The sequence below is a fragment of the Aethalodelphis obliquidens genome, unplaced genomic scaffold (genome assembly GCF_003676395.1).
Source record: "Aethalodelphis obliquidens isolate GAN/ISIS:26980383/991018 unplaced genomic scaffold, ASM367639v1 scaffold16, whole genome shotgun sequence".
Classification (NCBI taxonomy): Eukaryota; Metazoa; Chordata; class Mammalia; order Artiodactyla; family Delphinidae; genus Aethalodelphis; species Aethalodelphis obliquidens.
In genome coordinates this window covers 21,837,286-21,851,050 of record NW_020837960.1, presented here as the reverse complement: position 1 = coordinate 21,851,050, position 13,765 = coordinate 21,837,286, and the positions used below count along the sequence as shown (strand labels likewise).

The window sequence follows — 13,765 nt, the reverse complement described above, 5'->3', positions numbered from 1 at the left end:
TGGAAGGTAGAAAGGACATACCTGCTCCCCTGGCTGTTGAGGAACAGAAGTTGTGGGTTGCTGAGGTTGCTGTGGTGTAAACTGAGAAAGCTGCTGCTGCTGCTGCAGTGTGTTAAAAATGAGCGAGCCACCTGGAAGCTATTAAGTAAGCAAGAATTAATTAGCCGATTTCAGATTAAATTTCTTTATTCTACAAACACTTCTGGAGCATTCACTATGTGTCAGGCATTCTTCCAGGGACTGAGGAAACAGGTGAACAAAAATGGAAACAAAACAAGATTCCTGCCCTTAAAAAAAAGGAACAATCGCTTTAAACACAATTTTTAAATGCTGTTACTTTGGCTCTCAAATATGTTAGTAATCTCCAATGTAAGTCTTTCTGCTTCAAGTTAATAGTTAGCTATCCAAATACACACACTGCTTTTATTTAACTCCTTTTATACATCAACACAAAACAGCATTAAATGCATTTGGAAGTATAAACAAGAAGCTAGTGATAATCAGATATATATTAAGAAAACTTGTCTCCCTAAATTTGGTCTAGCTTTGCCCTAAACCAGAAATGCATGGATTTTTATATAACATAGCTAGGAATTCCAAAGCTGAAAAGAAAATGCATTAGATGTCTATATTTAGTTTGGAGACATTACTTGCTCTGTCATTCTGAATAAATTAAAAAAAAAACTTTTAAAAAAGCATCATCCAGAAAACTCCACACTAAAAACTAAAACTATGCATTCCAAATGCATCAGGAAACAAATGGTTTTTCCATTTTATTCTACAGGAGTCTAAGTTAAAAGCACTTTAAAGTTTTGTGGGAAAGTCCAAGCAAATATCAAATACAGAACTCTTAGGTCTTTATAGTCAGAAAAGGTGTCTTGGGTCAAAAGCTCTATACCCAGCATAGCTCACTGTTAGGTAAACCTGGACAAAGCACAGGTCAAATGTTCCTTCCTCAATTAGGTAGACAGTAATAAATGTTGCAAAATATAATTTATAAGGTGGCTTTGCCCTTAATCCTTATTATCAGTGCTATTAAGGAATCCCACTCCTCTTAACACTGAGACTGATCCTTGTAGAAATTCCTACAGCAAAATGCAGGAAAGTCGGCTAAATAAACCAATGTGTCCATAACACAATTAGATCATTCTGCAATTAGTCTGTAAATACTGACACTGTTTGCGTATTGTGACAGGAAATAAGTTTTAAGATTTAGTTCTAAATGTATTTCCTGATTTATTACTTCTGAATATCAGGTTGGGTTGATCTGTTTATTTCCCAATAATCCATAGCTCTGCCATTCTTTGTCTCCAAGTCTTTATATTTATGTCTACCTTTTCTAAAAATTCTCTGTAGATAATCCCATCCATTTTCCAACCTACTAGTTTAATACTGAACTCCATCCTTAAAGGACCTAGCATAACACTCAGAATATTATAAGTTCACAACATGTACTAAATTCTTTACCTACAATCTCTCTTTATATGTTAACATTGATAAAATGTGTTAAGAAAAGCCTCACTACTAGACACAAACTGTAATCTAACAAACATTTATTGACTGACTACTAGGTGCCTGGCACTGTGCCACGAAGTCACATTCTCCTCAGGAAAAGAACACACATACCTAATTTTAAAAATTTCTATTCACACAGAAAATCTACTATAAGCAAACAGCAATACCTACATGCATACATAAAAAGTCTGTTAAGACAGAAATTATTTCTAAGTATACCTGCTGCTACTATTGTAGGCAAGTTATTTTCCTGGGCAGTTGTCAACTCTCCCCTCTGGAACTAGTTCTTGACTTGGCAGTGGTGCCAGAGCCGATGAAAGTGCAGTACATAGGATACCAATTCTTTCCCCTTATCTACTTGAACATGCAAAGGTAACCACACCCTTAGAAGATTCTGGACAACCTCAAAACTTCAAATGCTGATATGTACAAACTTACATGGTTAAAAACAAACAAACAAAAACTATAAAAACTTTAATAAAAAGCAGTGTTTCAGGTTTACCTGGAGTAGGTTTAAGGGCCTGAGACTTGAAGTATTTTTTAAACCAAATGGAACACCTATTAAATAAAACTCATGGTTAAAACAGGGAATTACAACTTTATTATACTTGAAAGTATTTTATACTTTAGTATATAAAAATATAATACTTTAAGTACTTCCTGCACAGATGTGCTTATTTTCTATACTTTAAAAATTTCTTGTAAGCAAAAAACCCCCTATTTTCATCAATACCAAAGATGTGAGCACCAGATGTACACTATAATCTGTATTTCAGAAACTGAGACTTCTTTATAACTATTTTGACTGTTGGTTGGAAAAGTAATCTAGCAGTATGCAAACACCATAAATATAATAAAACTATCACTGTTGTGCAAATACATTTCAGGGACTGGCATCTATTTATATTCCTCAGTGCTAAACAGCATATGATAATAACCCTATCTCTGAGAAGCAGTGTGCCCTGTGCCATTTTTTAAAGTACAAATGCTAATATTAATAATGCTAAAGAACGCTGTTGAATTTTGTGTGTAAGGATCAAGCTGAAAGTCAGGAAACGATGCTCTGTTAATTCTGAACTTATTCCCCAAAATCTGTGACACAACATGGAGCACATCATGAAACAGGGGTTGGCAAACTCTTCCAGTAGGCTTTATGGGCCACACAGAGACTCTCATATACTCTTTCTCTTGTCTTTTTTTAAAAAAACAAACTTTAAAAAATGTAAAACTATTCTTAGCTTAGATGTGGGTTATAGTTTGCTGATCCCAGTTTCAAAGTATGTACTGTATATATTTTCCTCACTAAATATACCAATTCGAACACTAGTTAAAAATGTATATAGTCCTCTAAGCAGATAATTGTACCAAAAAAGATACAGAGCAAATAATGCACAGATGACAGTATGAAAGTCTTGTATAAGAAATGGAAAATGCATAATCAGATAAAAATGTGACAATACTGATATTCCCTCCAGGATTCTCATAAAAAAAAAAAGAAGACATAACTCCCTTTAAAGGTGGATGACATCTGTATAATGCTTTATAGCTTTCTAAAGGCACTTTCATATCACTTCATTTATTTCTCATAAGTACCAAATGAATTTAGAAATTTTCACTCCCATTTTAGAACAGATGAAACTCAGGCTAAGGTGGAAAAATTAAGTGACTGCTTTCAGACCCCACAGTTAGCATTTGGAGCCACAAGTAACTGGTAGAATTATATGTAAATATAAAATCCTAAATTCAACACTGATTCCATTTCCAGGGCTTCTGTCACTAGAGCATATTTAGACATATTAAAATAAGAATATGAGCTAGAATTAGAAAATCACAGCAATATATTAACATGTTTAAATTATATTCTTTGGGTTCTCTTTCTCTTAACTCATAGAAAGTTTCAGATAAGTTTTTCTTACTATGCTGAGTTTACTTTTCCTGTTACTTTTTTTCTCAGTAGTAAGAAATCGAACTGTTCTGAGACATAATACATTCTCTTAAAGAGCATTAAAAAATGGTGCAAGTCAGGACTTCCCAGGTGGCGCAGTGGTTAAGACTCCGCGCCTGGGTTCAATCCCTGGTCCGGGAACTAGATCCCACATGCATGCTTCAACTAAGAGTTTGCATGCCAGAACTAAGGGGCCCGCCTGCTGCAACTAAGACCTGATGCAACCAAATAATTAGTAAATTAAAAAAAAAAAGCACAAGTTGTTAAAACTCTTTTTCAGTATATGTAATTATAATTATTACTACTACTGCAAGAAAACTACTACTAATGATGATGACAGCAAATATTTTTGAATGTTTATCACATCTCAAGCATAGTTTAAGCATCTCATCTGTATTTATTCATTCAATCCTCACAACTCTGAGGTAAAGTATTATTATTATCCACATTTATGAAGAAAGTGAGGCACAAAGGTAACTCTGTCATGATTACACAGTTAGAGTAAGCTGCACAAGCAGGATTCACATCAGGCAGTCTGGCTCCAGAACTGAGGCTTTTAAATGCCATGCTGTGTTGCTTTTCTTGCTCATATATGTTTTCAAAATACATTTCTTTTACCTGGGACAGGACTACACTGACAATTATAAAAGTTACTTTTATAATAATCTTTGGAAGGTAAAGATAAAATTTGCAGAGACTTACAGGCTTACCAAGTTTCCTCACAGAGAAGTTCATAGCTAGATGGGTTTTTAATTCAAATACCAGAACTCTTAAAGCTTTTGAAAGGAAATATTTCCGACATAATACTTCATAAAATAAGGATGTTAAATAATATCATTAAAATGGCATTTTTACATAAGCATGGACTTTAATTTTATTAGACGTTATTATTTCTAATATTCTGACCTGCTTGAGAAGCTGCCTGCATTGCACTGGGCAATGCATTTGGTAGCAGACCTCCTGAGGGTAGAAGGCCACTCAAGTTTATTCCTGCAGGAGTTATGGCACCAGTGTTACAGCCCAGCATAGGGTTTGAACCACTCATCAAAGCTTGAGCTCCACTGCAGGAGAATAAGACAGAGCATTAAACTAGCACTATAAAAGGGAAAATCAGCCACATAATTCCTTGGATTAAAAAACAAACCACTAAACACACACAGATATTTGTCTTAAATGTCAATTTGGAGGCTTAGTTTCATTTTTTTGCTAGAAAGTGACAGCAAGGTTGGCAAAAATTAAGTACTGTATATTTACCAATTAAGTACTATATATTTATCAAGTACTGTATATTTACTGAATATTTATCAAGTACTATATATTTAAAATATAATTTGGAAGAGTAATGTCCTAATCAATGGATTAAAAGATGGTAAAACAGAGGATAAACAGGAAAATCTAAGCCACTGTCAATGTGTAGTAGTATCATTAGTGCATGTAATAGATTGATCACCTAAAATTAAAGCATACTTGTTGAGATAGCTTCTATCCGCATAGAAACTATTTTCTTTCAATTTCAATAATATGCAATTTGTTCTTAATTTCACAAATAAGAATTTCTTTAGATTGCTTACAGTATCTTAAAAAAAAAATCAGGGCATCAATGCAAACTTACCAAACAGAGCCCACTACATTGATGAAGTTAAGTCCAGCAGAGTTTGCCATGACTTGGGTGGCCGTGGTTCCTGTAGTTATAGATGTTACCATGGTGGAAAGAGGAATGGTCGTTACAGGCATTGCCTGGCTCAGAGACCTTTGCTGCTGAGCAAACTGAGTTAACAAAGTGGGCTGAGGGGTGAAGCCTGAATCTTGGGGAGTAGGGGTAGCTGAAGGGGTAATAGGAGTTGAGCTCTGAGCATCAGGAGGGTGTGGGGTCGATGAAGGGGTTGGTGTAGGAGTAGATGGCTTAGGAGTTCCAGATCCTGCTCATTGAGAAAAATAAAAATTGCTAGTTTGTTATAAATGGCCAGTCCTTTTTAAAATAAGGTTAATGGAATCTTATTTAGCACTGACAATTTGTTCCAGTTTTTTTTAAAGCAGTTAACTGCAAGTGTTAATTTCTACACATGATACATGAGTGTTGCTACACTCAATTACAATTAAGGATGCAGTATATCACCTACAAATCCCATCAGAGATGCTATTACAGTAACAGTAAAAATATACGTTTGTATTCTACCACAATACCCATTTAAAAGTTAGTTTCCTACATGCTACCTTTGGCCTATAAAGTTTAAAAGGACTTCAAATTAATTTTTGTTATTTACGATTTCACTAATTTAGGACTTCACTTAGAAATATTGCTTATTTTCTGTTAACAGTCTGAGATAAACTCTGAACATATTTAATAAATTACATATGATTTACAATCATATTTGGCACCTAGATATACATATTTAATTCCTAACACATCAAGTTTATCCTCACAAATTTTACAAAACACAGTAATGAAGCAAATATTTGAGAGATAATACTGCATCTTTAACAGTAACTGTGTACTTCTGTTTAAATGTAGAATGTATAGAAAATCTGTTGTGAATGAAGTATGCACAGTTTATCAACTTTTTTTAAAAAAACAAAAACAAAAAACAAAAACCAAAAAAATAAAACCAAAAGCTCTTGAGGTGTTTTCTTTTTTAGCTTTCATGTCCTGCAGAAAGAAAGGAAAGAAATGTGAATGTCCAGAAGCTGTCACTCAACCCTTACTTAAAGTAACAACTGTGTGCAGTAGATTAACATAATCCATACCCACAACATAAGAAGTGTGAATAAGACTTTCAGGAAATTTATAAATTTTTCTTTGTGCAAAACAAGAAGGCAGAAAAATTACACCTTTTGAGCTATCAAGATGAAGATGTTTACATCTAATGCAAAGACCACCCTGTCACTGTGCAGTGTACTAAAACTTTCAGCACACATTAGTTATTTATTAAAAAATCTAAAAAACTGGAATGCTTTTTTGCAAGTTGGTACCTAAATATCTCAGATATTTACTAATTTGAAGCAATTCTCCCAAACTAACGCTAGAATTCTTGAATAACTCTTCTTGATGTTAAAAAAAAAAAAAAGTATTCAGTAGTAAAAATTACATTTTAATATCTTCAGATGCTTTATGATCATCCCACATTTTACTAACTGATAACAATTTGTAAGAGTGTAAGAGTGTTATTGAAAAATCGGCTTTCAGTTTACTGTATCACCACCTTGGAACTAGTTGGCTTCTTACATTTACAAAGATAAGACTGCAGCAACAACTCTTATGACTTTTTTTCCATATCAGCTGCATAGTTTACATAAAATGTAAAATGCCCAAGGGTACACTGGAATAAAAAATAATTTGGACTTATTGCCACATTTAACTACCACATTATTTTTTTCAGGAGATGTGTAGGTTACAAGTCTATAAGAAAGGTATACACGAGGTGCATACATAAATACAGAAAAACAAATACAATTACAATAAACATGTAATACATACAGTCAACAAGAGATTGGCATGAAGCTTCTCAAAAAATTACATTTTGGGTAGACAGTACATTCAGATTTCACTATTTCACTGGTCAAAAAGAGCCATCTTAAGAAACACTAATGCAAAAGCTTACGAAGAGTTAATGAAGAATTTAAGTTATGACTCACTTTGTGATGAACTGGCAGGTGACAGGGCAGCTGGAGAAAGCATGCTAACTTGATTGAGATCCATGGATGACTTCCGAGAAAGACTTGGTGGCTTAGAAGCAGGAGGAGGAGTTGGAGATTTAAGAAAGCTGCTGACCTGCTGTGGTGTAAAATAGTTACCTAGAAGAAAAATATACACGCTGTTTCCTAGATTTACAATTTAAAATTCTGAGTAAATCAAAATATGAGTAAATGGATTACAATCATCTGTTGTTTCTTACTCTAGATTACAAAAAACTAAGGAATGTAATACCTGAGGAACTATTTCCTGAGCTTGAGGGAAGTTTGATGGGTGGAGGTCGATGTTTTACTCCCTTCCCCAATACTGAAGACTGAACTGACAGGGTCTCCGGCTGCTAAGACAGTGACATTAAGCATACTCATTAAAATTAAGGTCAAATCAGAAATTCACAAATTAGTAACACTATTATAACTCCTGGATGAAAACACGGTTTAAAAAACTGCAATGTACGTTTAATGTTTATAGATTGGGTATTAGAGGTGTTTCAAAAAAATGTAATTCCACATAAGGAGATCCATGAGATAACTTACAGTATACACAGGATGAAGGAAAGATTTCTGAGTAATAAGGTAGGGAGAAAGTTTGAGGGAGAAGAGCAGAGTAAGATGACAGCAAAGCTTCACCCTTAAATCGTCTCCAGAAAAATAGTAACTGTTGACGCCAGGTGGGTGATCAGTATACACAGATGTTCATCACACTTTTTGCTCTACCTCTGTGTACATTTGAAAGTTTCCATCATAAAAAGTTAAGTAATAAAAAGAAAATCAAAAGTAAAAACAAAACTAAACAATACCTCTATCCCTCATAAAACAGTCCTTAACATTTCTCAGATTCCTTGAGAACAATTAGGCAGAAAAAAGTAACAGCACAAAAAAAGCTAAGCAAACACACTTCTGTTTCCTTCCCTGGAGAAGGCTGACTCAAGCTCGCTGAGCCACTGGAGCTATGCGACATCTTCACTGGACACTTGGCTTCGTTCTGGACCAGTTCCTGGTACTGACTGACTACTCTGAAATATTAGGGAGAAAACAGGTAATGATTAGCTAACTATTTTAAACATAAATTTACTACATAGGAAATGAATAGTAACTGTTAATGAAACAAGTTCTATCAAAAATAACACAAAAATTAAAATTAGACAATTTATCTTCGATAAAAGCACATTCTTCTAATATTTTCAATGACAAGCTAATGCTGAAAACATTTTGCTAATTAACAATCTAAAGATACTTGCGGTATCTTGTCTCCAATACAGAAATACAGGGATTATTTCACCAATAAGTAGCCAAAAGAACTACCCATTGACTCTTACTTATATTCTGATTAAACTGTTACCTAGAAATCATTTTCCTTAGCTACTGTAGATATATCTAAGTTCTCTTATTTAAAATAAAGCTACATTTTAAACATTATCCTTTTAGTTGTTATTTTCCTAATTCTATTTAAAAATCCTAGTAATACCTAGGCATAATTAAAATCAAAGCTTTGACTTCGAATGGAGTAGTCTCTACCCTACAAGAATCCATCCAGATCACAAATAAAGATGCAAATATTTTTACCTCTCAGCATCAGTCTTTGATCCAATAATGAACCTAAATTGTTTTTTAAAAAAGAAAAGTATTAGATAGACTTGTTTTAAGGAGCCCTGAGATTACTTTTGAAGACTTCCATATTTTAATGACAGTAATTTTATAAACTGAATTAAAATCTACCAAGATATCATGAAAACACAAATTTTAAAATACATTAAAAAATAGGAAGCAATGACCAAGTTCTGCATGCATTACAAAATAATTCTGTGAATAAGTTGGCTGACTTAATTTAAAGGAGATTTACTTTGGCAGAAAACCTATGTTTCAAAACAAAATCTGGGCTGAAAGTTACCATGTGCTATACACCCTCACAAGTGTCTGTCCTACAGCAATATTCACTGAACTACCATGTACAAGGCCTTTGGCCTTCCTCTCACTTTAAACTTTGATTTTGGAAGACTAATGTCTATATAGCAGGCCCTTAGAATATATTTTAGACAAGGAAGATGGTTTATCGCCAATTTAAATAAAAAGCCTTTATCAAGTCTTAAAAGAGTTTGACATTTATATGATTTCTTAACGTATTAAAATAGTGAATTTGTTTATTTTTTAATTACCAATTTGAATGATCATCTGTGGAGAAGCTGAAATATAAAATATAAAAAAAAAAGAAAAAACTTGGTTAATGCAGCTCAAACTTTGACTTCATAGCTATTAAATCAAGTAATTTATGAATATGGGAGAAGGACTAGAAGGTAATAAACCATGCAGCATTTCTGCAGCAACGTCCTGATGTAAAAGGCAAAAAATTCAATTCTCTTCTTGTCAAACAAATCTAATCAGTTGGCCTTTTGAACAATTTTTTTTTAAATGAGAGAACATATGCCCTTGTGTTTGAGAAAAGTTAGTAACTATTTAAAATGACCAACGTGTATCTTTAAAGGGAAGACTGCAAAATACAGCTAATCGAAATATCTGATTTTTCTACTTAGCATACAAAAATAAAAACTGCTAATGTGAAAAAATAAGCTGAGGATTGATTCCCTGACTGCTGTTTCCTCCCATTGACTTTTACTTAGGTATTGGTGAGGTTACTCTTTAAAATCCATTTTTCTGCCATAGTTTCAATTAGTATTTTGTAAGGATTTAACATAGAGCTGGCCCCTACTTTTTTCTGCTGAGGTTCTCTTTATTTTTCCTTCTTTTCAAAACAGCATCGACTTGATTAAAAAGCAGAACTAATAATAAAACTAACAAGGAAAACAAAACTAAATACTGGTACCTTGTAGTAAATACATGTAACCCGTAAGTTTAGGAATATCAACTTCAGTTGGCCCTCTATATTTACAGATTCTGCATCCCCAGATTCAACCACCATGGAATGAAAATACTTGGGGGGAAAATATTCCAGAAAAGTCCCAAAAAGCAAAACTTGAATTTGCCACGGGCTGGCAACTAAACTATTTACGTAACATTTAAATTGTATTTATTACTTACTTACATAGCATTTACACTGTATTAGGTATTGTAAGTAACCCAGATAAAAGTACAAGGGAGGGATGTACAGAGGTTGAAAATACTACACCATTTTGATATGAGACTTGGGCATCTGCAGATTTTGGTATCCAAGGGGGTCCTGGAACCAATCCCCTGTGGATACCAAGGGACAACTATATATGTATTTCTAGAGCCAGTAACTACATTAAGCACTGAGTCTGTGTCCTTACAGGCAGTGCTGAAATATCAAGCATTTTTAACAGCTTTTACATTTAATTTACAGTGAACTTGCTTCCCATTTAAACAAATTATTGCCCAGAAGCACTTCATGCTCACAGAGAGGTAAAAGTCATAAGTGGCAACACATAAATATACCAAGAGGGATATGACGGGCATATCTTTCAAAGCAAATATAAGAAGAATTTACAGCACAGGTTTTTTTGGTTTTGTTTTTTAAAGAAATTATTATTTTGAAGAACTCCTGGACAGCAAGGTAACTCCAATTTAAGTTTACTTAGGTCTGCTGCCAAATCTAACTGGAGTATTTAACTAACAAAACAGGGAAACTTTTATTCATTAATAGTTCATCAGTAGTTGCTACATACATTCTGATGGCTTATTTTGTCAACTGCCTGTATTTAACAGAACTCACTGGGATGGAGACATCTGACTGTCACTCTCTTCGTCTTCTTTACATGGCTGTATTTTACCATAGTAAAGTGGATCACCAAGTGACTGCAAAATGGTCAGCTTTGTTTTCTGATATGGATTACCAGCTTCACATTCAAATATATAGTCATCTTTTACATCCTGAAAAAGACCGAGCATCCCAAATAAATACCTTCTCCAGTAAATACATAGTCAGAATTAACACAAATCAGAAGTAAATGACACACTAACTTACATCTTGCAATAAAAAGACACATGGGACATAGTCCTTAGACCTATTTAAGAGAAAAAAGCCTAAGGGAAAGAAGCTCAGGATTCTTTTTTCAACATGGTACTCTGGGAACAAGAGTTTCAACGGGATATTTAGTTAACAAAGCCCTAGTGAAATGTCAGAATTTCATATACTGAACATATGAATGCAAATATTAAATACTAAAAGGATAAAACTTTCAAAAGCAAACCTGTTTCCATTTGTCATTAGTCTTTTTGCTATTGCACATACCAAGTATCTCTCATGGGACTTCCCTGGTGGTCCTGTGGTAAAGAATCCGCCTTCCAATGCAGGGAATGCGGGTTTGATCCCTGGTTGGGGAACTAAGATCCTACATGTCACGGGGCAACTAAGCCTGCACGCCACAACTACTGAGCCTGCATGCTGCAAACTACAGAGCCCACGCGCTCTAACTACAGAACCCACGCACCATAACTAGAGCGAGAAAACCCACATGCCGCAACTAGAGAGAAGCCCGTGTGCTGCAACGAGAGATCCTTCACGCCACAACAAAGATCCCGCGTGTTGCCAACTAAGACCCGACACAGCCATAAAGAAATTAAAAAAAAAAACAACTCTCATTTCACTCCTAGATTCATAATTAATTATGCCTATTAATTATGCCACATAAATATGCCTTTAAGAAGTCACTGCAATTAGAGAAACATACACAAAACATTTCTCTTTAAAAATATCCTTAGAATAACTTATTAATTATTAATTTGAAACAGAAAACAAATCACAACTACCAACAGGGGACCAAAACAAAAGTAAAAATGCAGTTATGCATTAAAATCGTCCTTAGAATGGAAACCGCATTTTATGAAAAACAAAACTAAATTGTTGTTCCTTTTTTTAATTCACTGAACTCCCAGAAAGTTCTTAAAAAAACAAACAAAAGAAGATACCAAAATAAAGGCTACTGTACTTTATATGTCTAATAAATTCAGATCCCAGATTAGAAACAGCATCATTAGAAATGGAGACTGCAATGGTTACTTACATGGGCTGGCCAGATTGTTGGTTGTGAGTCATCAGATTTGATAGATTTTTCCACTTTGGCATATTTTTCCACCTAAGCAATCAAATCAAGAGACATCAGATATAATGAAATCAGTATTATGACCAAAGAGAAAAACCTAAATAACTTAATACAATACACTGAAACGGGGCAGGACCCTTCCCCAACCCAACCCCCGCCCCATCCCCCTGCTTTTGTCTGTGGAAAAACTTTAGCCAAAGAATAAGTTTAATCAGAGAAGTGAGAAAATGCAGAAACAAAGGAAAACCGTTAAGAAGACCAAATAATAATAGTTTAGTAATGGAGCAAAGTCAAGGCCCTTTAGTTTCTCCTCAAGGGCTATAGATAATACTCTGAGCCCTATCCTGTGAGCTGTCTTGTAGATACTGTAACCCCACCAGGTGGAAGGAGTCAACTACATGATGACCAGGCTGTAGCCATGCCATAAGCTGCCACGATTCCGAGAACTAGCCTCAAAGAAATGGGAACAAACTGACCCTAGAAGTGAAGATTAACCGTCCCTAAAACAATCGAGATGCTGGTCAGACCACTGATGACCAATTTCAAGACGACTGTCAGAGCTGACTGTACTGTTTCTGCATGTAGCCCCCTCCCTCCGTGTATAGAAGCTCTTGCTCCCTGATTGTCAGGAGCGGTAGTCGGCCTTTGGAGAGGCGTCTGCTCTCCCCCACAGCTGCTGGCATCTAAAATAAAGCAAACTTAACTTTCCACCAAACTGGCCTCTTTACTGTCTTTTAAGTGGTGAGCAGCCAGACCCCACTTTCAGTTACTATACTTTTTAGCACAAAAATTCTTGAATCGCTAATAACACCAACTACTTATGCTTAAGTAGTTTAAAATTCTCCTGATATATATTCAATTAGACCAACTGGTTTTATAAATAAAACGAAATTAGAATCTCTTTTGCCATTAAATAAATGTAATAAACACAGCTGCTATTTTGGACAGTGCCTCTTCTTTATGCTCCGTAAGGTGATATTATATTTGACTTTTAGGAAAACTGGGATGTCAGCGAGGTGATTAGGACCAGGATCTGGATCATTTCCTTTGGCTGGGTCTCTAATGGAACAGGAATTGTCATGTAACAGTGTGGACAAAACTAGGAAGAGACTAGGGAAGTTACATTAGAATTGGTAAAAATTTTTGTAAATCTTTCCCATTTTCTAGTCAGACTTGAACCATATATTCCATGTATCTCCTACCAGTCTGTGTGAACCAAAAGTTCTCATCTTCCTGGTAACCATGATTCTAAGAGTAACAGATTCACTTGGGCATCTGGTAAAAATTCAGATTCCCATATCCCTCCCCTGGAGACCTGATTCAGTAAGCAGGTCTGAAATGAGGGTTTAAGTGTGTATGTTTAACTGGTATCCTAGATGCTTCAACTGATCGAGTTAGGCTAAGACACTTTTTATTAGGGCTTTGCTACTCAAGGCGTGGTCTGTGGACTCCAGTGCCACCAACCTAGGAGCTTTTCAGTATTGCAGGATCTCAGGTCCTAGCCCAGACTTGTTGAACTGGAACCTGCATTTTAACAAGCAACCCATGTGATTCTTACGTACGTTAAGGTTTCGGAAGCCCTGCTTTAGATATCCAGACT

The 13,765-nt window shown here is 34.9% G+C and overlaps 1 protein-coding gene across 17 annotated transcripts in view; it reads right to left on the bottom strand.

Moving 5' to 3' along the window:
* The window catches only part of SUPT20H (SPT20 homolog, SAGA complex component), a 39,576-nt gene that overhangs the window by 6,247 nt on the left and 19,564 nt on the right, over positions 1 to 13,765 (bottom strand). For 11 of the 17 annotated variants that reach the window (XM_027116467.1, XM_027116475.1, XM_027116476.1 and 8 more), the window contains 11 exons: positions 12,127 to 12,198; positions 10,836 to 10,993; positions 9,304 to 9,330; positions 8,714 to 8,746; positions 8,046 to 8,163; positions 7,386 to 7,488; positions 7,094 to 7,252; positions 5,073 to 5,379; positions 4,367 to 4,521; positions 2,018 to 2,073; positions 22 to 138 (listed from right to left, as the gene is read on the bottom strand). In XM_027116467.1, coding sequence (XP_026972268.1) covers positions 22 to 138; positions 2,018 to 2,073; positions 4,367 to 4,521; positions 5,073 to 5,379; positions 7,094 to 7,252; positions 7,386 to 7,488; positions 8,046 to 8,163; positions 8,714 to 8,746; positions 9,304 to 9,330; positions 10,836 to 10,993; positions 12,127 to 12,198 — 1,305 coding nt within the window. The remainder of the gene's footprint in view (positions 1 to 21; positions 139 to 2,017; positions 2,074 to 4,366; positions 4,522 to 5,072; positions 5,380 to 7,093; positions 7,253 to 7,385; positions 7,489 to 8,045; positions 8,164 to 8,713; positions 8,747 to 9,303; positions 9,331 to 10,835; positions 10,994 to 12,126; positions 12,199 to 13,765) is intronic. The other 6 variants (XM_027116483.1, XM_027116482.1, XM_027116481.1 and 3 more) reach the window with 3 other exon arrangements.